Source organism: Misgurnus anguillicaudatus, chromosome 19 (genome assembly GCF_027580225.2).
Source record: "Misgurnus anguillicaudatus chromosome 19, ASM2758022v2, whole genome shotgun sequence".
NCBI classification, from domain to species: Eukaryota; Metazoa; Chordata; class Actinopteri; order Cypriniformes; family Cobitidae; genus Misgurnus; species Misgurnus anguillicaudatus.
In genome coordinates this window covers 24,324,601-24,345,764 of record NC_073355.2, presented here as the reverse complement: position 1 = coordinate 24,345,764, position 21,164 = coordinate 24,324,601, and the positions used below count along the sequence as shown (strand labels likewise).

General features: G+C 39.2%; 2 protein-coding genes and 1 gene segment (V, D, J or C); all 3 read right to left on the bottom strand.

The window, feature by feature from the left end:
• The window catches only part of ighd (immunoglobulin heavy constant delta), a 171,111-nt gene that overhangs the window by 9,818 nt on the left and 140,129 nt on the right, over positions 1-21,164 (bottom strand).
• Positions 4,059-15,599, bottom strand: LOC141351253 (Ig mu chain C region membrane-bound form-like). The segment is given in 7 exon segments: positions 4,059-4,214; positions 4,434-4,570; positions 7,733-8,038; positions 8,124-8,441; positions 13,358-13,546; positions 15,099-15,290; positions 15,386-15,599. Coding segments are annotated over 7 exon segments (1,365 nt in total).
• LOC141351252 (P-selectin-like) overlaps positions 15,973-21,164 on the bottom strand; it is a 34,158-nt gene continuing 28,966 nt past the window's right edge. Inside the window, exons 8-9 of the mRNA XM_073857899.1 lie at positions 19,383-19,574; positions 15,973-16,100 (exon numbers count right to left, since the gene is read on the bottom strand). Of these exons, the coding sequence (XP_073714000.1) occupies positions 15,973-16,100; positions 19,383-19,574 (320 nt within the window). The remainder of the gene's footprint in view (positions 16,101-19,382; positions 19,575-21,164) is intronic.

The window sequence follows — 21,164 nt, the reverse complement described above, 5'->3', positions numbered from 1 at the left end:
AAATTTTAAAACATTACTTTGCAAGATACTTTGATGAATGTATTGTGGGTCTTTGTTTTATTGTGTTTGTCAAAAAATACCTTGTTTAGTGTTCATTCAAGCCTGCACCTGGGTTCTCTCTCTCTCCCTCCATGACAGAACGAACGAGCGAGCCACTCGAGAACCTAGCAGGCCACCATGGACACTTCACTGTCTGCTCGTACAGCCCACCAGGCTCACGTCTTGTTTGGCCTCCGCCAGAAGGGGGTCGACATCAAGAGGTTTGCGATGGACTGGTAAAAAAACTCGTTATATGTTAAATCAAAAGTTTAATGTCGTTTCACGCAGCCCTGCGTCCGTGTATATTGTGCCCGTGAACAGCATCCACAAGATCAGGGGTTAAATTGGGATTTGTTATGTTGGGGGGCTCTGCGGGGAGGGGTACTTCGAGGGGTAACATGTTTAATACTGATGACAGCAAAGCCACTGGTGTGTTTCAATGACATACTGGACCTCTGATAGGATTTCATAAGTTTCAGATTTAAAGTTGTGCCAGAGGTTGACCTCAAATATTTAAAAAAGAGTGTCTGAATTTTAAATGATGCAAATCTATGAGTTTGACACCCTATTTCCATGTGTTGCACATGTCATTATGCACAATTGATCAAACTTTGAAGGAAGTTAAAAGAATCAACCTCCTTGAATAATTCGAGGCATAAGATACCCCAAAAGTCTCAATTAACAAGAAAAGGTACAACACACAGTACTGTATCAGCAACACGTCTTAGAAATCAGCAGCTACTAAAACAATCACTATAGGCTTGATTTGTGTAATCAAAATACATTATTTTATTAAACGACAATGAGTTACATCCAGTGTTATCCAGTTAACATACTGTAATTAGATAAGTGACATACATACTTTAATCCTTTTCACGTTTCTAGTCTTCTATTAAGTTTTCTTAACGTGGTCACCATTCTTACCTCTCTCTCTCTCTCTCTCTCTCTCTCTCTAATCTCTACAATGTCAAAATGATCCTGCGTGAGAGCGCGTTCTTGAAGTTCTGAGTTGAGTTTTTTTGCTTGAGCATAACTTGCGCGAAGACGCGTTTAAAGGGAGAAGCGTGTGTTTTAGCGGCAATTGCGCCGCCCAATTCACATCATTCGCATCGCCCCGTGTGAGGACACGTCTGATTGCGTTTTTGCATTGACTTTGTATGTAATCTGCTCGCCCGAAATCTGGCAAGAGCAGAGCGAGACTAGTCTATGTGCTTGGGCTTAGCCCCGTATGGCCCCGGCCCAATTTAAACCCTGTGCGTGATGACCTTGAACCTTAAATTACCCTAAATTTATGGTCATACAGATAGAAGTAAAACAACATTCGAAACTGTAAATGGTGTACTTTTATTTGTGTACAGTGTTGTTTTTGGCAGCCCTTTTAGTTTTAGTCTTAGTCTTTTGGACGAAAATGCTTTTTAGTTTAAGTCACATTTTAGTCGCTAATAAACTTTATAGTTTTAGTCAAGTTTTAGTCGACGAAAACACAAAAAGGTTTTAGTCAAGTTTTAGTCAATGAAAATGCAAAAAGGTTTTAGTCAAGTTTAAGTCAATTTTAGTAAAAAAGTTTTTAATACTATTAAAATGTGCATTAAGGTTGTTCCTAAGGGCTTGCCATTGTTTTAGTCGCTGTGCCTTCTGTGCATTTCATAACAAAAAAGTTGAGCCTGATATACCCTCATGTTGAGTTTGCGAGTTGAGAAATGTGTGCATTGCCTTGTTATTTAAATACACCACAAAAAGTATTGGAAATGGGCTTAGGTTTGACAAGTAGATACATGTAAAACCTTAAGCTTACCATGAAATGTGTCACAAGCCAATTGTCGAATAAAATTGAATGTATATGATATGTTAACAGCGTGACTTGTTAGTTACCTTTAAAAAAAACATTACCATCGTCTCCCAATATGCATTCCGTTTTCTTTCTGATGGATTATACTGAAAGAATGTCCATAAATCATCTCGTAGTTTCCGTTTATTGGCGTCATCGCCACGGTCCTTTGAACTCGCCACAGTGAAATCTGGTGCGCATGCGCGGCATTCGGCAGCCAGGTGGTGGACATACCCAAAACAAGGATACTTTTTAGCTAAAAACAGACAGATTTCACGCAAAGTAGGCAGAAATAACATGCGTTGTGAACGTCAGACTTATAATCATTTTCGTTCAGTCTTGTCTTGTCAGCGAAAACTTGAAAGCGTCTCTTCATGTTTTCATCACCTTAGAGCCATTTTTAGCTAGTCGTTGTCGCATTAGCGTCATAAAAAAGGTGCGTCAACGAAATCAACACTGGTGTACACTAACAATAAGGAGAAAACATTGTGCTTATTTAAAATCATAAAAAAACATGACATGCTTTCTGCTGCTTTGGTTTCAGAGCGCGTCAAAAAAAGAAAAGAAAAAAAAGAAACTCAAATAGTTTTTATTCATTTTGTTAATCTGCTAATTATTTAAGTGTAACATGTTTTGTGTAGGCTTATTTATTTTATAATTTTTTCTCCAAACAGAGACGTAATCATCATGTTCTTTTAATTTAAATCTATTTGCGCATGAAACTAAACCCCTGGGGAAAATTATGATATTTTAGGAGATTTATTTATAAATGAGTGAACAGCACAAATCCAGAAAGGAATTTATTTCTTTAAGACAGCCAGTCTGGCGGACATTTCAGTAGCTTTATTTTGCGAGCTGCTGCCGTGGGTTTTGTCTAAGGTATACAGCAAATGCCGAAAACTTTAGGATTAGATTTGGAGGTAGGATTAGGATGAAAACAGTGACCCTGGCTAAATGAGATACAAATACATCCTAAATCCTGTGAAATGTTGTGTATAGAGTTAGGTTTGGGTGAAGGATGATAAAACAGTGCTCATCCAGCGGGATTTCATCTGCTGTATCCCTACTATCCACAACCGCAGACGTGCCGAGAATGTTTTAGGCATGGCGGCCTGCCACGGCAGAATGCATGTAGCAGAAATACTGTTCCCAGCCCGCTGCCGCTCCCCCTGTCTGAGCTTTCCAGCCTGCTGCAGCGCCCCCCGTCTTGGTCCCTGTCTATCAAAAATCTGTTTGCAATTTAGCATCTCCAATATCTCGGCATCATCTTGACCACGTTTGGTGTCAATCGCATGAATCCCCTAGGAGGAGTATTTAAAAGTTCACAGCATGTAACTGTCAGCCTTAAATAGGCCGGAAAATGAAAGTAAAGTTTGACATGTTGCCATGGGAACAGCATTCGATATATCATAAAATCCCTTCACAATTTAGCATCATTTAACTTCTGGAGTCAATCAAATTAATTCCCTAGAGGGGAAGTATTTAAAAGTTCACTGCATGCAACTGTAAAGCTTAAATATGCCACTCTGCCACGCCCGTATTCCAGCCTTTGCCCGGTCTCAATGACGGACGACTCCAATGTCTGTGCTAAATTTCAAGAGTTTTTGAGCATGTTAAGGCACCCAAAATGCCCAAAAGTGTTGAATTTTTTTTAAAATAAAAAGAATAAATTCAAGCAAAAACAACAGGGCTTCACACCATTCTGGCCTGCTCCTCAGTGCCATCGGGCCCTAATAATTGTTGTTTATTACTGTAAAACTGTAATTCATTGTAATTTAAGATGCCTCAATATTTGTTCACTGTTTATAATAAAAACAGATACAGTGGGAGTAAGTTTACTGATTATAGTATTAATATTATTAATATAAATGGTCCTCATTCTTTTAACTGCATGTTACAGTTACAAAAACCTTTGTAAATCATTATTATGTTAAATTTTTCAGGCAGGTTTAAAACATTCAGGCTTTTACTTTAATGTAGTCAATTAACATTTTAGTAATTTTAATTATCTAGTTTGCGGTAAAAATCATAGCACATGCCCCGGTATATTCTGTAATAAACCAGTCTGGCCCCCTAAACTCAAATGTCAAGCTATGACTATAGTCGTAATGGAGGATAATCATGTTAAATTTTTAATGCCAATCTAAGTGTTACAATTGTTTGTAAATTGATTTTATAAAATGAAAAAAAAAACAATAATTAAATGATTTCTTTTTTTATTTAAGTAAAAAATTAAACAACACAATCACATATTTACAAGTGAAAACAATGTGTTACATAGTCTTGTTATCCTGAAAATCAGAGGAACTGATTCATCCATGCCTTACATATAAATCTTTCATTTCACCTGAAATTATAATAGGACAGCAATAAGAACAACAATTGTATGCAATCTCAATACTGAATGAAATAAATCATTTTTCCCTGCTTAAAAAAACTAAATGATATAATGAAAATAATAGCAATCAAATCACCACGCCATTTACAAAATCTCATGTTTACTCCAAACTTAAAAAGTCCTAAACTATATCTTTAACTAAACTCAACACAATCAAAAGGTGCGTACCTTAACAAAAGTAGCACAGATGCAGTAGAACAAAGTGATGAGAAACAAGAAGACAAAAGTTACAGCAGTGTTTGCAATGCTGCTGTCATCCGTGTCACCTGGTTCGTATAGGGGATGCTCTATCCACACAACCAATGCTGAAAGGACACAAAAAAACACAAATAAGGGAAAGCTGAGTCTTCAACAGTGGGATGTCGTGGGGTTTTAGGATTCTTAAATTATATTTGAATCTTAAACTAAACTTTTGTTGAAATAATAAAAACAATATGTTAACTAACACTACAATATCAAGTTGTATGTAAATACACTGATGACCACCTAAACCGAGACCAAGTCATGACCAAGACCAAGACAGGCCGAGACCGAGACAAGACCAAGACTTTAAATGGTCGAGACGAAGACAGGCCTAGACCAAGTCAAGACCAAGACCATTGCAAGTCACTGCATTAAAACACTTGTGATAAAATGTGGAATAGCATATGATTAGGCACTTCTTGTCTGTGTGTATGTGTGCGTGCGTGCGTGTGTATGCCATCAGAGAAGTTGATAAAATAATAAAAGGCATTGCAGATATGTGGGAATTTATCTTTTTCTGTAAGCAAATAAAAGTGAACAAACACTAAAGAGCTGAAATCAACTTAACCATTTATTCTAAACTGTCTTTCCATGGCTTGCCATCCACTTAAAGGTGACATAGAATGGTTGAACGGAGTATTTATCCTTGTTCTGTGATGTGACATGTAGACAAAAAAAATGTTGTTTGGGTCTGTAATGGCTTAGAAGCTTCCTAAAAACCTCTCTCAGATAGCTCTATTAGGGTGTGGGATTTTAAACAAGTGGTTTTGAACCTATTTGGCTCCCCCTACTGCCTTAACTTGCAATCTCATTACTGATTGGCTGACTTTGCTGCCACTCAAAAAATGTAGCCAATTATTTTAAAGTGGAGGGGCAGTTAGATGCCTGTGATGTCATAAGCATCAGTTTTCCAGATTGGGCTGTTTACTGGCTGACATTTCTGAAAGAGGAATTTCTATGAGACTGAGATGTTTAGCATGTTTAGCACTTTTTGTATGTTTGTGAATGTGGGTAGACTACCATTATTCAACAAAGACAAGGTAAACATGGTTTTTCATTCTCTGTCCCCTTTAACACAATGCAGGTGTTTTTAGTAAAAAAATTTGAAAAATTAAACAATGCTTAAACAATGCCAACATCATATGCCAAACCTGAATAAACTGCATTAAATTAATGATAAAAAATAAATTTGTGATGTGCCATCTTGTTGTCTTGACCGGTCTTGAAATAAAATTCAGAGTCCTCTTTGTCTGAGACAGAGATGAGGCCGAGTATAAATGCAGTCGATTCCAAGTTCGTGAACTACAACACTAACACTACACACGTATAGCCAAGGTGTATGCAACACTTAATTTTAAATAAAAGTATAACAGGGACCCCTGTTAAAAGGTGAAGTGCATAAAGTTTAAAAAACGCTTTGGAAAAGGGAGTTGGGCCGACTAACAAAACACAGTTGTAGCCAATCAGCGGTAAGGGGCGTGTATACTAACCAACATCCTTTCCAGGGTTGCGTATGTGTGGGCGGGTCTATCAAAAGAAGGTCCAGATAGGTAAAAAAAAAGAAAAAAAAGAAAGAAAAAAAAGAAGGTAGGGACGTGTTTGTTTAGGTGATTTCAAATGTCAACATTGGCTTTCAAACATTGTGCACTCCGCCTTTAAACCACAGAGGGGTCCTCAGAATAAAAGTATAATTAAATAAGAGTATAGTACTTCCTTTCCATCACAAGTAAAAGAATAAAACCTTCCCATAACTGTAATGTTTTTAAAACGTATCCTCATTTGTTCATCCTCACAGTTGATTGGTTCATGGCAAATATATGATAGGAAACAGAATCAAATGTGACTTTTACCTTAATTTAGTTTTACCTTTATAAATAAATAAATAAATAAATAAATAAATAAATAAATAAATAAATAAATAAATAAATAAATAAATAAATAAATAAATAAATAAATTTCAATATAAAAAAGTTGAATATTAAAACAAAGGTGGCCCTGACATTATTCAAAGTTTGTAATGTATCTTGGCATGCCACGGATGAACCGAGGTGCAGTATAATATTAACTACATCTGTAAACATCAGTGTATAGTTTGAGCATGCTATATCTGAATGACTCTAACACTAAACAGATTTTACAAACAAAATAAGCTGCACACATTATTAACATTTTATGCACTTTCTACTTTGTTATTTTGCCAGCAAGTGGTGTGTTTTGCCCAATTGTTTAATTGTTCAAATCTTGTCTTTAAAGGACTTTTACATTATTCCTAATTCTATTATCTATTTTACATTTAACCTTTCAATTTCTATGTGGAGCTACTGGAACTAGAGTATGAAGAACAATTTTATAATTATTTTGTGACACATTAAGCTTGGACAGACAGTGACAAAGAGACATACATTAAATACATAAGATGACATATTAACTGAACAGGCCATATGCTTAGGTTTTTTATTAACTTTTTTTCTCCCAATGTGATAACAATGTTTTATGAAGCAAGAGGCTACAAACATTAATGACACAGACACTTACAAATATGGACATGAAATTCAAAACAAAAATCTTTCAAAAAAAGAAAGAAAGAAAAAAATAGGATAAACACGTAACAGGCATAACATGCAGGCAGACACCACATATATAATATGGTCTAACCCTTGCAGATTGCAGGAATATTCATACTTGTCAATACTTTCAAAGTCTCATCAATGGTTTCATGGTACACTACACAGCTAAACACTGTAGCATTTTTACACTTGGAAGAGTCAAGTTTGAGCTGACTATAGACACTATAGGTTTTATCGTTCAGTATTGGCATGCTAGTGTTCTGCGTGTACCCCAATAAAGGTTCATCATCAGCAAGCCAAGATACAAACACCTCCATGGGGTAGAAGTCCTTCACATAACATGTCAGGGTCACACTTTCACCCTCTCTCTGCTCTGGGGGTGCTAATATATAAACAGAGGGTCTCTTGTACGGATGTCCATCTAGTAATACGAGATCACAATAAGGGTCAGAATAATGTACAAGTCACTTATTTTTTTAATTTTATTTTGCCAAGCCTAATATTCATATCAGCTTTCATGAAAGATTACATAAATCAGCCATAATTAGTAGATAAGGTGTCGAAATAATACAAAAGGACAACACAAGAGAAATGTGAAAGCAATTTTGCTTTAAAAAAATAAATAAAGGAATTGAGGGAGAATAAAACTTTGCCTACCGTTTTCTCTGACATACACAATCTCTGTGGGCTCTCCTGAAGATCCGTGTTCAATGATACACAAAAATTCTGTTCCATTGCTCCATTCTTCAAAACCTATAGTGGCCACAATTTCAACAGTTTTCTTATCTGCGATGTTTTCAAGTTTACTGATGACACTTTCGGATTCTTTAATTTGAATTTCCATTTTTTTGAAGCTAACTTCTCCTGAAGCTCTGCATGTCAGATTTCCACCTTTGTTTTTCAACATGTCCTCCCAGGATGGAGGGACGAAATGAGCAGAAATACATGAATCTGTAGAAAAAACTATAGCAAACAGACAGACAATAGATTTAGAAAGAGGTACAACATAAAGGAAGACTTCTTAAAACAATCACAAAAGAAAGCATACCCGTGTAGCTCTTTTCTTTCGTTTCATTTCCAGCTTTGTGCTCGAACACGCACTTAATTTTGTGTGCAGGCTTGGTCCAACGGTCAGCATTTAATTGCAAAATGCTTGTGGCGGTAAATAGAGTCACATTGATTTTCTTCTTACCTACACATTCATCAATTTTTCCTTCACTTTTCACCTCCACATCACCATAAAACCACTTAAACGAGTGCTTTTCTGGGAAAAAGTGCTTGGCTACACAGGTGAAAGTAGCTGTTCCACTTTTTAATTCCTCTTTAGTAGGAGTTGTTAAGTACAGAGATGCACGCTGATCTGGCTCTGGGGTTGGCAACATACAGGAGAAGGCAAAGAGGACATGAAAAGCGACAGAAACAGCTTGACATGCTTTATTCAGCAAGCAAACACGTCCATGAAACTATATGGATCAGCATTATTTCACATTGACCTAATATATTTGTATTTTACTGCACTGAAATTAATTGATGTATTGGGTCTTTGAAATTATACAAAATAAACATGTATAATGCAACACAAAATATTTATATTTCTTGTGTGAATATGATTTAATTGACTAGGCTTAAAATGTTTTGTTTGAATGCTGAATGAACACATTATTCTCACATTGATTAAAAATTGATTGAATTGAATAATGAAATCGTCTCGGGTTACGAATGTAACCATTGTTCCCCGAGAAGGGAACGAGACGCTGCGTCGCCGAAGCTACGCTATGGGAACGCCCTCTGCGTGATTGCGTCTGAAGCACGTATGTCAAATCAGTCCAATGGTCAAGTGACACGTCATAGGCGGGTGACGTGGGAACCAGGAAGCTATAAAAAGAGCACCCAGCAAGCCAACTTCAGCTAAATTGTGCCGAAGCAAGGCGAGACAGGGATGCAGGGAGTATGGCAGGGAGACGCAGCGTCTCGTTCCCTTCTCGGGGAACAATGGTTACATTCGTAACCCGAGACGTTCCCCTTCGAGGGAACTCGAGCTGCGTCGCCGAAGCTACGCTATGGGAACGATGTACCAAAACACCATACTACCAAATGCCTGTCTGTGTGTAAAAACACGCACAGCTTAAGACATGAGCACCTGGGCTCCAGGCGTAGCACCAACATCTAACTCGTAAAACCGAACGAATGTGAGCGGAGAGGACCAGCCTGCCGCATCACAGACATCCTGCATTGAAGCCCCTAGCCACAAGGCCTTAGAGGCTGCCATACCCCGGGTAGAATGAGCCCTGACGGCGATAGGTGAAGGCCGTCCAGTGGTCTCATAAGCCAGAGAGATAGTCTCAACTATCCACTTACTGAGTGTCTGCTTGGTCGCCGGCAGGCCTTTCTTGGGCGAGCCAAAGCACACAAACAGTTGCTCAGACCTCCTCCACAAAGAAGATCTGTGAACATAGGCATCCAGTGCTCGCACTGGACACACCAAGTTAAGCTTTTCCTGATTCCTATCCCTAAATGGGGGAGGACAGAGGGCCTGAAGTACGACAGGTCGTGGCACATTAGTCGGTACCTTAGGCACATAGCTGGGCCTTGGGTACAAGAAAGCCTTAACCATCCCCGGTGCGAATTCAAGGCACGTAGGGGAAACCGACAGGGCCTGAAGGTCACCCACTCTCCTCAGAGAAGTGACTGCCAACAGAAGTACTGTCTTAAGTGCCACAAACTTGACTGGAACGGTCTCAATGGGCTCAAACGGAGCCATGGACAGACCTTCCAGCACAACGGCCAGGTCCCAAGCTGGGACCCTGGGTCGGACTACAGGCCTCAGCCTCCGAGTGCCACGAAGGAAGCGAACCACCAGCGGGTCTCTCCCAAGGGATTGCCCGACCAAAGGAACATGGTAAGCCGAGATGGCCGCCACATACACCTTCAGTGTAGAAGGAGATAACCCTGCGGTGAACTTTTCCTGCAGAAACTCCAAGACTGTACCAATTGGGCAGTTCACAGGGTCATGCAGGTGTTTGCTGCACCAGGAAGTAAAGACTCTCCATTTAAAGGCATAAAGCTTCCTCGTGGAGGGAGCTCTGGAGTGAAGAATGGTCTCAGCAGCCTCAGCTGAGAGACCAGATTCTATGAGTCTGGCCCCCTCAGAGGCCAGACCCACAGTTTCCATAACTCTGGGCGGGGGTGAAGAATCGAGCCACCCGCCAGAGAGAGGAGATCCCTCCTGACGGGTATTTCCCAAGGTGAGCCGTCGAGGAGGGACACCAGGTCCGAGAACCATATTCGGTTCGGCCAGAGTGGGGCTACCAACAACAAGCGGACGTTGTTGTGACGAACCCTCTCCAGAACTCCCGGGAGCCGAGTGATCGGGGGAAAAGCGTACAGCCGTAGCCGCGGCCACGGCTGAACCATGGCATCCAGTCCCAGCGGTGCTGGATGTGTGAGAGAAAACCATAGCGGACAGTGTGTCGTCTCTCTGGACGCAAACAGATCCACTTCCGCCTGGTAAAATCTCGTCCAAATGGACTCCACCACCTGAGGGTGGAGCCTCGACTCCCCGGGCCTCAGCCCCTGTCTCGACAGGACGTCTGCTCCCTGATTCAGACACCCGGGAATGTACACTACTCTGAGGGACAGCAACTTCCCTTGTGTCCACAGAAAGATATGCCGCGCCAATTTGTACAAAGGGCGTGAACGCAAACCCCCCTGGTGGTTGATATACGCAATTACCGACGTGTTGTCTGTCCGGACTAACACGTGATGGCCCCGCAGGTGAGGGATGAAACATCTCAGGGCGTAAAACACTGCCATCATCTCTAGGCAATTTATGTGCCAGCTGAGTTGTCTGGCCCCCCATAATCCATGAGCCCAAATTTTCTATAAGGGGGACCAGCCTCTCGAGACTGGCTTTTTGTGTACTGCTTAAACTTTTCCCGGTGCCCTGAACCAAACTGGCAGGGTTCAACCTGGGTGATATTAATGCCTCCCTCCTCGATGGGAGGTGTTGCGTGCCCCGCGCACGAGGCACACAAGAATATGAAGCCGCTGTGCCCCGAAACACACACTGCGGCGGGGTTAACACACTGGCATCCCGAGGGCATCGAGGAGAGACGGGCACCGTGTTGTGAGGTGACTGCCGGCTCTCCCCGATTGGGGGCTGCCCTCGGAAATATGACACTACGTCCCTCAGGACTTCTTTTTAGCCGACGCCTTCCTCGCCATAATAACAGCCCTCAGGTTTGTTTTCTGCTTGGATGATGTCTGAGCGCGACCGCCCGAACCCCAGTTTTTTTGAGGGGGACCACGAGTGGCAACACTATGCTTTTGCGATGCTCTATATGATGTCGATGGCTGCTCCCGCCCAGCAGCCCTATAATCAAGAGCACGGCGGGGGAGATAGCGTTCGAACGCCGCCGACTGCTTACGAGCCTTCGCAAATCTCTCGACGACAGTATTAACGGCATCGCCGAAGAGACCGGAGGGCGCAACGGGCGCGTCTAAGAGAAAAGCCCTATCTGAGGTTTTAAGCTCGGACAGATTAAGCCATAAATGGCGTTCCGTGGCTACGAGAGCTCCCATCGATCTACCCACGGCTTTCGCAGTTTCTTTAATCGCCCTGAGTGACACATCAGTGACTCGACGAAGCTCTTTAAATACATCAGACGTACCCCCCGCCTCGGTATCTAAATCTTTAAGCAGTTCTGCTTGGTACGCCTGTAAGACAGCTAGGGTATGCAGTGAAGCCCCAGCCTGCCCTGCAGACTTATAAGCTTTACCCACTAAAGATGAGGTTAACCTAACCGGTTTCATGGGAAGAGAAGGCGATTTTAATGATGACGCCGCAGCGGGGGAGAGATAGCTCGCGAGCATCTGCTCCACCCGGGGCATCGTTAAATATCCATGCTCACCCATTCCCACAATGTTGGAATACATGGTGGCGTGAGGGGTATGAACACGGGCTGAATACGGAGCTTTCCATGATCTCGACAGCTCGCTGTGGAGATCAGGAAAGAAAGGCATGTTGCGCCGCGAAGGTTGAGGTTTCTGTTTTAAAAAGCGCTCATCTAACATACTCTGAGGACGCGCGCTCTGTGTCTCCGCCGGCCAGTCTAATTTTAAGCGAGCCACGGCATTAGTAACAACCTCCATCAAATCATCGAACGCGGGGGACGAATGAGAAGGCTCCTCAGCGTCCACCACGTCGACAGACATAATATCGACTTCCTCGGACGACGATAAATGCAAATCTGGGCTCCTGCCCTGGGCGGAAGAAACCGCAGCGCGTGCTTCCGAATCCAGAGACGGGGAACTAGATCCCGCGGGTGAAGGCTGAGAAAGGGGAAGACCCGTCTCAAGCTCGTCCGCGAGATCTAGTTGTGATCCCCACGATCGCAGCTTCCGCTCTGCCTCGGCAGCAGCGGGGCCAGAACCGTGGGGAACACGCGGCTCACCACCCTCCTCGAAGAGTGCGAGCCGCGAGCGCAACGTACGGAGCGGCATCCTATCACAATGTGCACAACCACCCCTCTCAAGAGATGATCGTGCGTGTTGTGCCCCGAGGCACATAACACAGAGATGATGCGAGTCCTCGCTCGTAATGAAACGAGGACACGGGGAAGCAAACTCCTTAAAACTTTGTTTGGACTTAGACATGATAATGACACACACTCGCTTGCTGAGGCACAAAGAGCTGGGTGCTCTTTTTATAGCTTCCTGGTTCCCACGTCACCCGCCTATGACGTGTCACTTGACCATTGGACTGATTTGACATACGTGCTTCAGACGCAATCACGCAGAGGGCGTTCCCATAGCGTAGCTTCGGCGACGCAGCTCGAGTTCCCTCGAAGGGGAACAATAATGAGTTTGCACACACTGGGCACTCCTCCTTGTTTTGGGTGCCAGAATGATTCAGCAGCCAGAAGAACTCTCTCAGACAGACACCACATCATTAAAGGAAGATACATTTTGTTTTGGTGTTTTTGTTAGTAGCCTAGGGTAAATAGTTTAGCTTGCTACTTTCAGCCTATGTTGGGTGTGCATGAAAAACCAAAGCGTTTCAGTGTTGAACAACAACAACAACTGGAATTTTAATGCCACAACATTGATGTAGTGGTCTAAACTTACCAATTGAAATAGATAACGATCATGTTTTTAAATTAGCCAACATTAATAAAAATAAAATTATTTTAAATTGATCCAAAAATGTGCCTATACATTGGTCCATTGCTAACGAAAAGTAGTTATATTTGCTTTACACAAGATGAAGTAATTTCTACTCACGTTCACAGGTTGGTGGTTTGCTGCTCCATTCTTTGTTAGCAGTGCATTTTGTCGTATTTGACCCCTTCAGTTCATAACTCTCCTCACATGAGTATACACATACAGCGTCATATGAAAACTTTCCATTGGGACCAGAACAATTGACACTCCCATCATGTAAAGTGATGACCTCCTTGGGGCATTTTACAACTTAAAAAAAAATGGTACAGTTATTAAAACCTATTTGCTTGACTTCAGCTCACTACATTTTTAAAGGAAGATACATTTTGTTTTGGTGTATTTTTGTAGCCTAGGCTAAATAGTTTAGCTTGCTATTTTCAGCCTAGGTTGGTTATACATGACAAACAAAGCGTTTCAGCGTTGAACAACAACAACTGGGATTTTAATGCCACGATATTTGTGTAGCGATCTAAACTTATTATAGCAGCAGCTTTAACTGTGAGCCACTCTATGACACGGATATACGAGTACAATTGTGTAAAAAAAGGCTGCTCACGGCAGTGCGTGTGTATTCTAAAGCCGGTTTTAAACCATAACCCTATAGTTGAAGTAGCTGTTTAGTAGGATCATGATATTTTGGTTTGCATGAATGACTGCATGACACAATATATTATTATATTTATAATAAGAACCAAATGATTAATTAGTTAGAAACTAGTTGCTATGAATAAAGGTGCCATCAGTTGTCATCTTTTGAATGATTTGTTTGTCAGTGTTGCTAAAGTAAAGTAAGCCATTCGTTACCGGATGCATGTCAGATTTTTGGACGACTCAATCAGAGTCAATGTAATGGTGAAGCAATAGATCAAATAGTCCAACTGATGGAAGGTTTGCGAAGAAATGTCATGCTCTCTTGTAAAAGTATTTTTTAAATAGTATTTTCAAAATATATTAGTTGAATTTGATACATGTTGTGGCTGCTGTATTTTGTAGTTTATGTTGATACACTTAAAGCTTTGTTTTATTTCAAAATATATTTTGATGTATCTTTCCCCACCGCTGCTTGCAGTATTGATCTTTTGTCATTGAAATAGATATCTGTTACGATCATGTTTTTTAATAAGCAGATTTCAATAAAAATTAAAATAATAATTTTTAATTGATCCAAAAACAAAAGTTCCAAACTGCGTGCTACTGTTAAAATGCGTGTCATCCAATATCTACTTCTCGCTGCCTAGTGGGAGTGTGTTTTTCCTGAATACGATAGTAACTATGTTGAGAACAACATTTCAAGCTTTTAGCCCTAAGGTGTTTTCAGTTCACAGCAACCATCACATTTGGGGTGGCAGATTAGCGAACGTCCTGTCAGAACGTCCACTGCAGGCATCGTTCTAAAAACCATGGGTCTGATGTCCATACCAAGTAAATCAGTAAATGTTCATGGTTTCATTTGAAAGATCTAACAACATTCTACATTCTGTCCATATTTCATGATATTATCTGATAAAATGAGAAAGTTACAAGCAAAAACATGTGGAAAAATAAGCATTTTCGATCACATACCTTCTATTGTAGTTAATGTATAAAATTTTTGTATAATCCCTAATATTATAAATATCAGCATTTTTTCAATCTTCAACTGATTTTTACAATCCAGGTGTCTTTGTAAAGGGAATTTTCTGCTCTGTCTAGTCATGTGATACATTTTGAACTTAGGGGTGTTTGAAAATTTTGCCACTGGTCCATCGCCAATGAAAGTAGTTATATTTGCTTTACATAAGCTGAAGTAATTTCTACTCACGTTCACAGGTCGGTGGTTTGCTGGTCCATTCTGTGGTAGCAGTGCAATTTGTTGTATAGGTCCCCTTCAGTTCATAACCCTCCTCACATGAGTATTCACATACAGAGTCATATGAAAACTTTCCATTGGGTTCAGAACATTGGACGCTACCATGATCTGGTCTGGGGATGTCCTCTGGTTTGCATTTTATAACTGAAAGAGTAGAAAATCGGCACCATTATATAAATTCATAGACATTAAAGCAGATCTATCACTAGACATTATGGGAAACACGTAAGCCTTCTTACTTTCACAGCTGGGTTGTGAATCATTCCAGTGTCCTGTGGCTCCACAAAGCAGTGTAGAGGAGCTGGATGTTCGTAACGTGTATCCTTCTTCACAAGCAAACTCACAGGTGGATTTGTAGCTAAATTTGCCTTTGAAATCGTAACACTGCATTACCCCATTGTTTGGTTTGGCCAGCTCTGAACATTGAACAGCTGCAAACAAATGTACAGGCATGTTAATAGAGACTGCTAAATATGAAAAGGAGAGATGCACTGATAGCATTTTTGTGTGATACCGATTTAAACAAAGAGTACTGGCCGATTGTGAAATCTTTCGCTTGCGCATACTTGCAGTCAGGGATGGGCAGCATTTTTGATACATGTATTTAAAATATGAATTTCAAATACAAAATAGTTGAAAATTAATCGTATTTTGTATTTTTGTATTTTTAAAATACTGTTAAATATGAGAATGGCATTCACAAGTTATTCGATAACAAATTGTGATCAGATTGTAAATTGGTCATACGAAGAGCCTGGCTACCTTTTTTTTGGCTGTAGGTTGAAATTATATTAGACGTGCTAAGAGGCTGGTGGTTGTGGATGTCTTACCCAACAGTGCTGAAATCTACCCGTCCTGCATCTGCAGGTGTTATGTCAAGCCCTGTCACAATATTCTCATACCTCCTTCTCAGCTTTTTTACGTCCCTTTTTGACCGTCCATGGTTACACTGGCCTACAGGTACCACACACTTATCATGTACAATTTGTAAGTACAGTAGTGTTTGATATTAGTTATCATATATATGTACACTATAAATACCTCATTTACCCTAACTTGCCTGTAAATACTAAATACTTAAATTGTACATTTATTTGTAAGTACAGTAATGTTTCTCGTTAGTTACAGTATACCTACACTATACGTATGTATCTGTTATTACCCAGTACTTATCTAGAGTTACATAATAACTACCAAGTATGTACCATTGGTAAGTATAGTAATGATACCAGTTAATTACCATGTAGATACCTAAAAGTAAGTACCACACATTTGTCGGTAAGTACAACTTATTTACCATATATGTACAAGGTAAGTACATGTACTGTAAAATAAAGTGCTACCAGTATGTTTATGTATTTTCAAAATACAAAATACTGTAGTTTATTTTGATCCATGTTGTGGCTGCTGTATTTTGTAGTTTATTTTGATACACTTAAAAATAAGGTATGCTGTATTTTATTTTCAAATATATTTTGATGTATCTTTGCCCAATGCTGCTAGCAGTATTGAACTTTTGTCATTGAAATCGATATCTGTTACGATCATGTTTTTTTAAATTAGCAAAGTTCAATAAAAATAAAATAATTTTTTTAATTGATCCAAAATTGGCCTATACATTGGTCCATCACTAATGAAAAGTAGTTATATTTGCTATAAATAAGTTAAAGTAATTTATACTCACGTTCACAGGTCGGTTGTGTGTTTGTACATTGTTTGGCAGCAGTGCATTTTCTCGTATCGGACCCGTTCAGTTCATAACCCTCATCACATGAGTATTCACATACAGAGTCATATGCAAACATTCCATTTGGTTGAGAACATTGGACACTACCATGATGTAGAGTGAGGACCTCCATGGGATTGCATTTTACAACTAAAAAAAAATGGTACAGTTATTAAATTTGTATTTGATAAGATTGATCAAAATGCTGTTGTGTTTTGTATCAAAATACTTTAGTGATTTGCATTTTTGTATTTTTAAAATACTGTAAAATATTTTATAAGAAGTCTACATGATGGCATCATAAAAATGCGGCCTCTGATTGGTGTCTTCTTAGAAGCTTCCCCAGCCCCAGACCAGAAAATTGATTCATTTGAAAGGTGATGGTCAAATGTGCAGGCTACCAGCTTTCCATCAATTTTTAAAGACTTTTTTAAGATGTGAAATAACTCTTTGGTGTCGTATGTGAAGTTCTAGCTCATAATACCATATAGATAATTTATTATAACATGTTAGAATTGCCATTTTTGTAGGTGTGAGCAAAAGTGTGCTGTTTTTGGGTGTTCAATTTTCAATTCAATTCAATTTTATTTATATAGCGCTTTTCACAATTTGGTAATTGTATCAAAGCAGCTTTACATAATAGATGCAGTGAAAAGCACAGAAAATCGACAGATAGCACAACATAATAAACGATAGCACAAGCAGTTAAATTTGCTACGGCTATAAATCAACATTATAAGCAATCAACATTATAAGCAAACGTATTACTAATGTAACGTATAGAAGTTATGTGTTCTTTTAAATGCAAATGAATTTATCTCTGCACTAATCTGGTTTACATAAATGTTTATTGACTCTCGATTAGACATTTGTCATGCATTGCCCTGCTGCTCTGGGATTTTAATGCCACCATATTTGTGTAGCGATCTAAACTTATTATAGCAGCAGCTTTAACTGTGAGCCACTCTATGACAGGGATACGAGTACAATTGTGTAAAAAAAGGCTGCTCACGGCAGTGCGTGTGTATTGTAAAGCCTGTTTCAAACCATACCCCTATAGATGAAGTTGAAGTAGCTGTTTAGTAGGATCATGATATTTTGGTTTGCATACCATTGCATGAATGACTGCATGACACAATATATTATTATATTTATAATAAGAACCAAATAATTAATTAGTTAGAAACTAGTTATAAATACAGTACAGGTGCAATCAGTTGTCTTGTGAATGAATGATTTGTTTGTCAGTGTTGCTAATGCAAAGTAGGCCCTTCGTTACCGGATGCATGTCAGATTTTTGGAGGACTCAATCAGAGTCAATGTAATGGTGAAGCAATAGATCAAATAGTCCAACTGATGGAAGGTTTGCGAAGAAATGTCATGCTCTCTTGTAAAAGTATTTTTTTAGTATTTTCAAAATATATCAGTTGATTTTGATACATGTTGTGGCTGCTGTATTTTGTAGTTTATGTTGATACACTTAAAGCTATATTTCGTTTTATTTCAAAATATTTTTTGATGTATCTTTCCCCACCGCTGCTTGCAGTATTGATCTTTTGTCATTGAAATAGATTTTTGTTACAATCATGTTTTTTAATAAGCAAAGTTCAATAAAAATTAAAATAATCATTTTTAATTGATCCACAAAATTGGCCTATACATTGGTAAGTTGACAAAGAATGTTTGTGATGTGCAGTCTCATCAATTAGTTCCAAACTGCGTGCTACTGTTAAAATGTGTGTCATCCAATATCTACTCCTCGCTGCCTAGTGGGAGTGTGTTTTTCCTGAATACGATAGTAACTATGTTGAGAACAACTCTCGAAAGCGTTAGACATTTCAAGCTTTTAGCCCTAAGATGTTTTCAGTTCACAGCAACCGTCTGAAGATTTAAGTGACTTTCAACCAGTTGGCGGGATTCATCTAAACTCTGGACAATAATGAATATTAGGTGGACATAAATATATACACTTTATCTTGGCACTGACCAAATTTAATCGAAATCCATGGTGGAGATGATATTTAAATAAATTGAGAAAATTTGGTAGTCACATTTGTGGTGGTAGATTAGCGAACGTCCTGTCAGAACGTCCACTGCAGGCATCGTTCTAAAAACCATGGGTCTGATGTCCATACCAACAGTAAATGTTCATGATTTCATTTGAAAGATCTAACAACATTCTACATTCTGTCCATATTTCATGATATTATCTGATAAAATTAGAAAGTTACAAGGAAAAACATGTGAATAATAAGCATTTTCGATCACATACCTTCTATTGTAATTAATGTATAACATTTTTGTATAATCCCTAATATTATAAATATCAGCATTTTTTCAATCCTCAACTGATTTTTACAATCCAGGTGTCTTTGTAAAGGGAATTTTCTGCTCTGTCTAGTCATGTGATACATTTTGAACTTAGGGGTGTTTGAAAATTTTGTCACTGGTCCATCGCTAATTAAAGTAGTTATATTTTCTTTACATAAGTTGATGTAATTTCTACTCACGTTCACAGGTCGGTGGTGTGACGGTCCATTTTGTGGTAGCAGTGCATTTTGTCGTTTTGGGCTCCTTCAGTTCATAACCCTCCTCACATGAGTATTCACATACAGAGTCATATGAATAATTTCCATTGGGTCCAGAACATTTGACGCTACTATGATCTGGTCTGGGGATGTCCTCTGGTTTGCATTTTATAACTGAAAGAGTAGAAAGAGCAGCATTTTTGATACATGTATTTAAAATACGGATTTCAAATACAAAATAGTATTTTGTAATTTGTTTTTGATAGGGTTGATGATGATGAAAATGCTTTCACATTTTGTATTTTTGTATTTTTAAAAGACTGTAAAATATGAGAATGACATCCATTGCCATAAAAGGAGAATAAATGTTGTTTGTTTTGGGCTCCAAAATCAGCAGCCAGAAGAACTCTCTCAGAAGGACACCACATTATTAAAGAAAGTTCAATTTTATTTTGGTGTTTTTTAGTTGGTTGTACACAAAAAACATAAAGCGTTTCATTGTTGAACAACAACAACTGTGATTTTAATGTCAAGATATTGGTGTGGTCAAGGGCGTAGATTTGGTTTGAACATTGAGGGGGGTATAGGCTACGTTGGTATGCTGCCTGTTATTTTTTTAAATGTAAAAAATATGTATTTTATGTGTAGTGCTATTTAATCGTTAATTTCTTCTTATCTATCTATCTATTTGTTAGGGGTGTCCTAAGGATTTACATTTGAATCAGAATTGTCAAATCTTTCTATAGTCAACCGATAGTCGAATCATCTATGTGTGTGTGGATGGGTTAGGACGGGCACCAGACCAGGTATGATCAACAAATGGTTAACTTTGATTTTCTTTCACAAGCCAGCACACACATAACTTTCTGATAAAGTGACCAAAACTGCCTTTAGACAAAACTGACGATGCATTTTATCTTTAAATTAAAATGAAAGGCAACGTGACGCCTATAAACTTCGTTGATATCCATTCTCATGTGATCGTGTTGGAACTGATTGCGCATGCGAGAGAGCGCTTCTGTTGTGTGTCATTCAGCGCGATTCCACCAAACCGGCATTCACTAACTGCAAGTTAATCGATAACAAATTGTGATCAGATTGTAAATTGGTCATACGAAGAGCCTGGCTACCTTTTTTTGGCTGTAGGTTGAAATTATATTAGACGTGCTAAGAGGCTGGTGGTTGTGGATGTCTTACCCAACAGTGCTGAAATCTACCCGTCCTGCATCTGCAGGTGTTATGTCAAGCCCTGTCACAATATTCTCATACCTCTTTCTCAGCTTTTTTACGTCCCTTTTTGACCGTCCATGGTTACACTGGCCTACAGGTACCACACACGTATCATGTACAATTTGTAAGTACAGTAGTGTTTGATATTAGTTACTTATCATATATATGTACACTATAAATACCTCATTTACCCTAACTTGCCTGTAAATACTAAATATTTTAATTGTACATTTATTTGTAAGTACAGTAATGTTTCTCGTTAGTTACAGTATACCTACACTATACGTATGTATCTGTTATTACCCAGTACTTATCTAGAGTTACATAATAACTACCAAGTATGTACCATTGGTAAGTATAGTAATGATACCAGTTAATTACCATGTAGATACCTAAAAGTAAGTTCCACACATTTGTCGGTAAGTACAACTTATTTACCATATATGTACAAGGTAAGTACACGCAGAGCCGTCATGCCCATTCAAACTGAGGGGGCACCTGCCCCCTTGGTTTTTTTGAGCCAATGGATTTTGC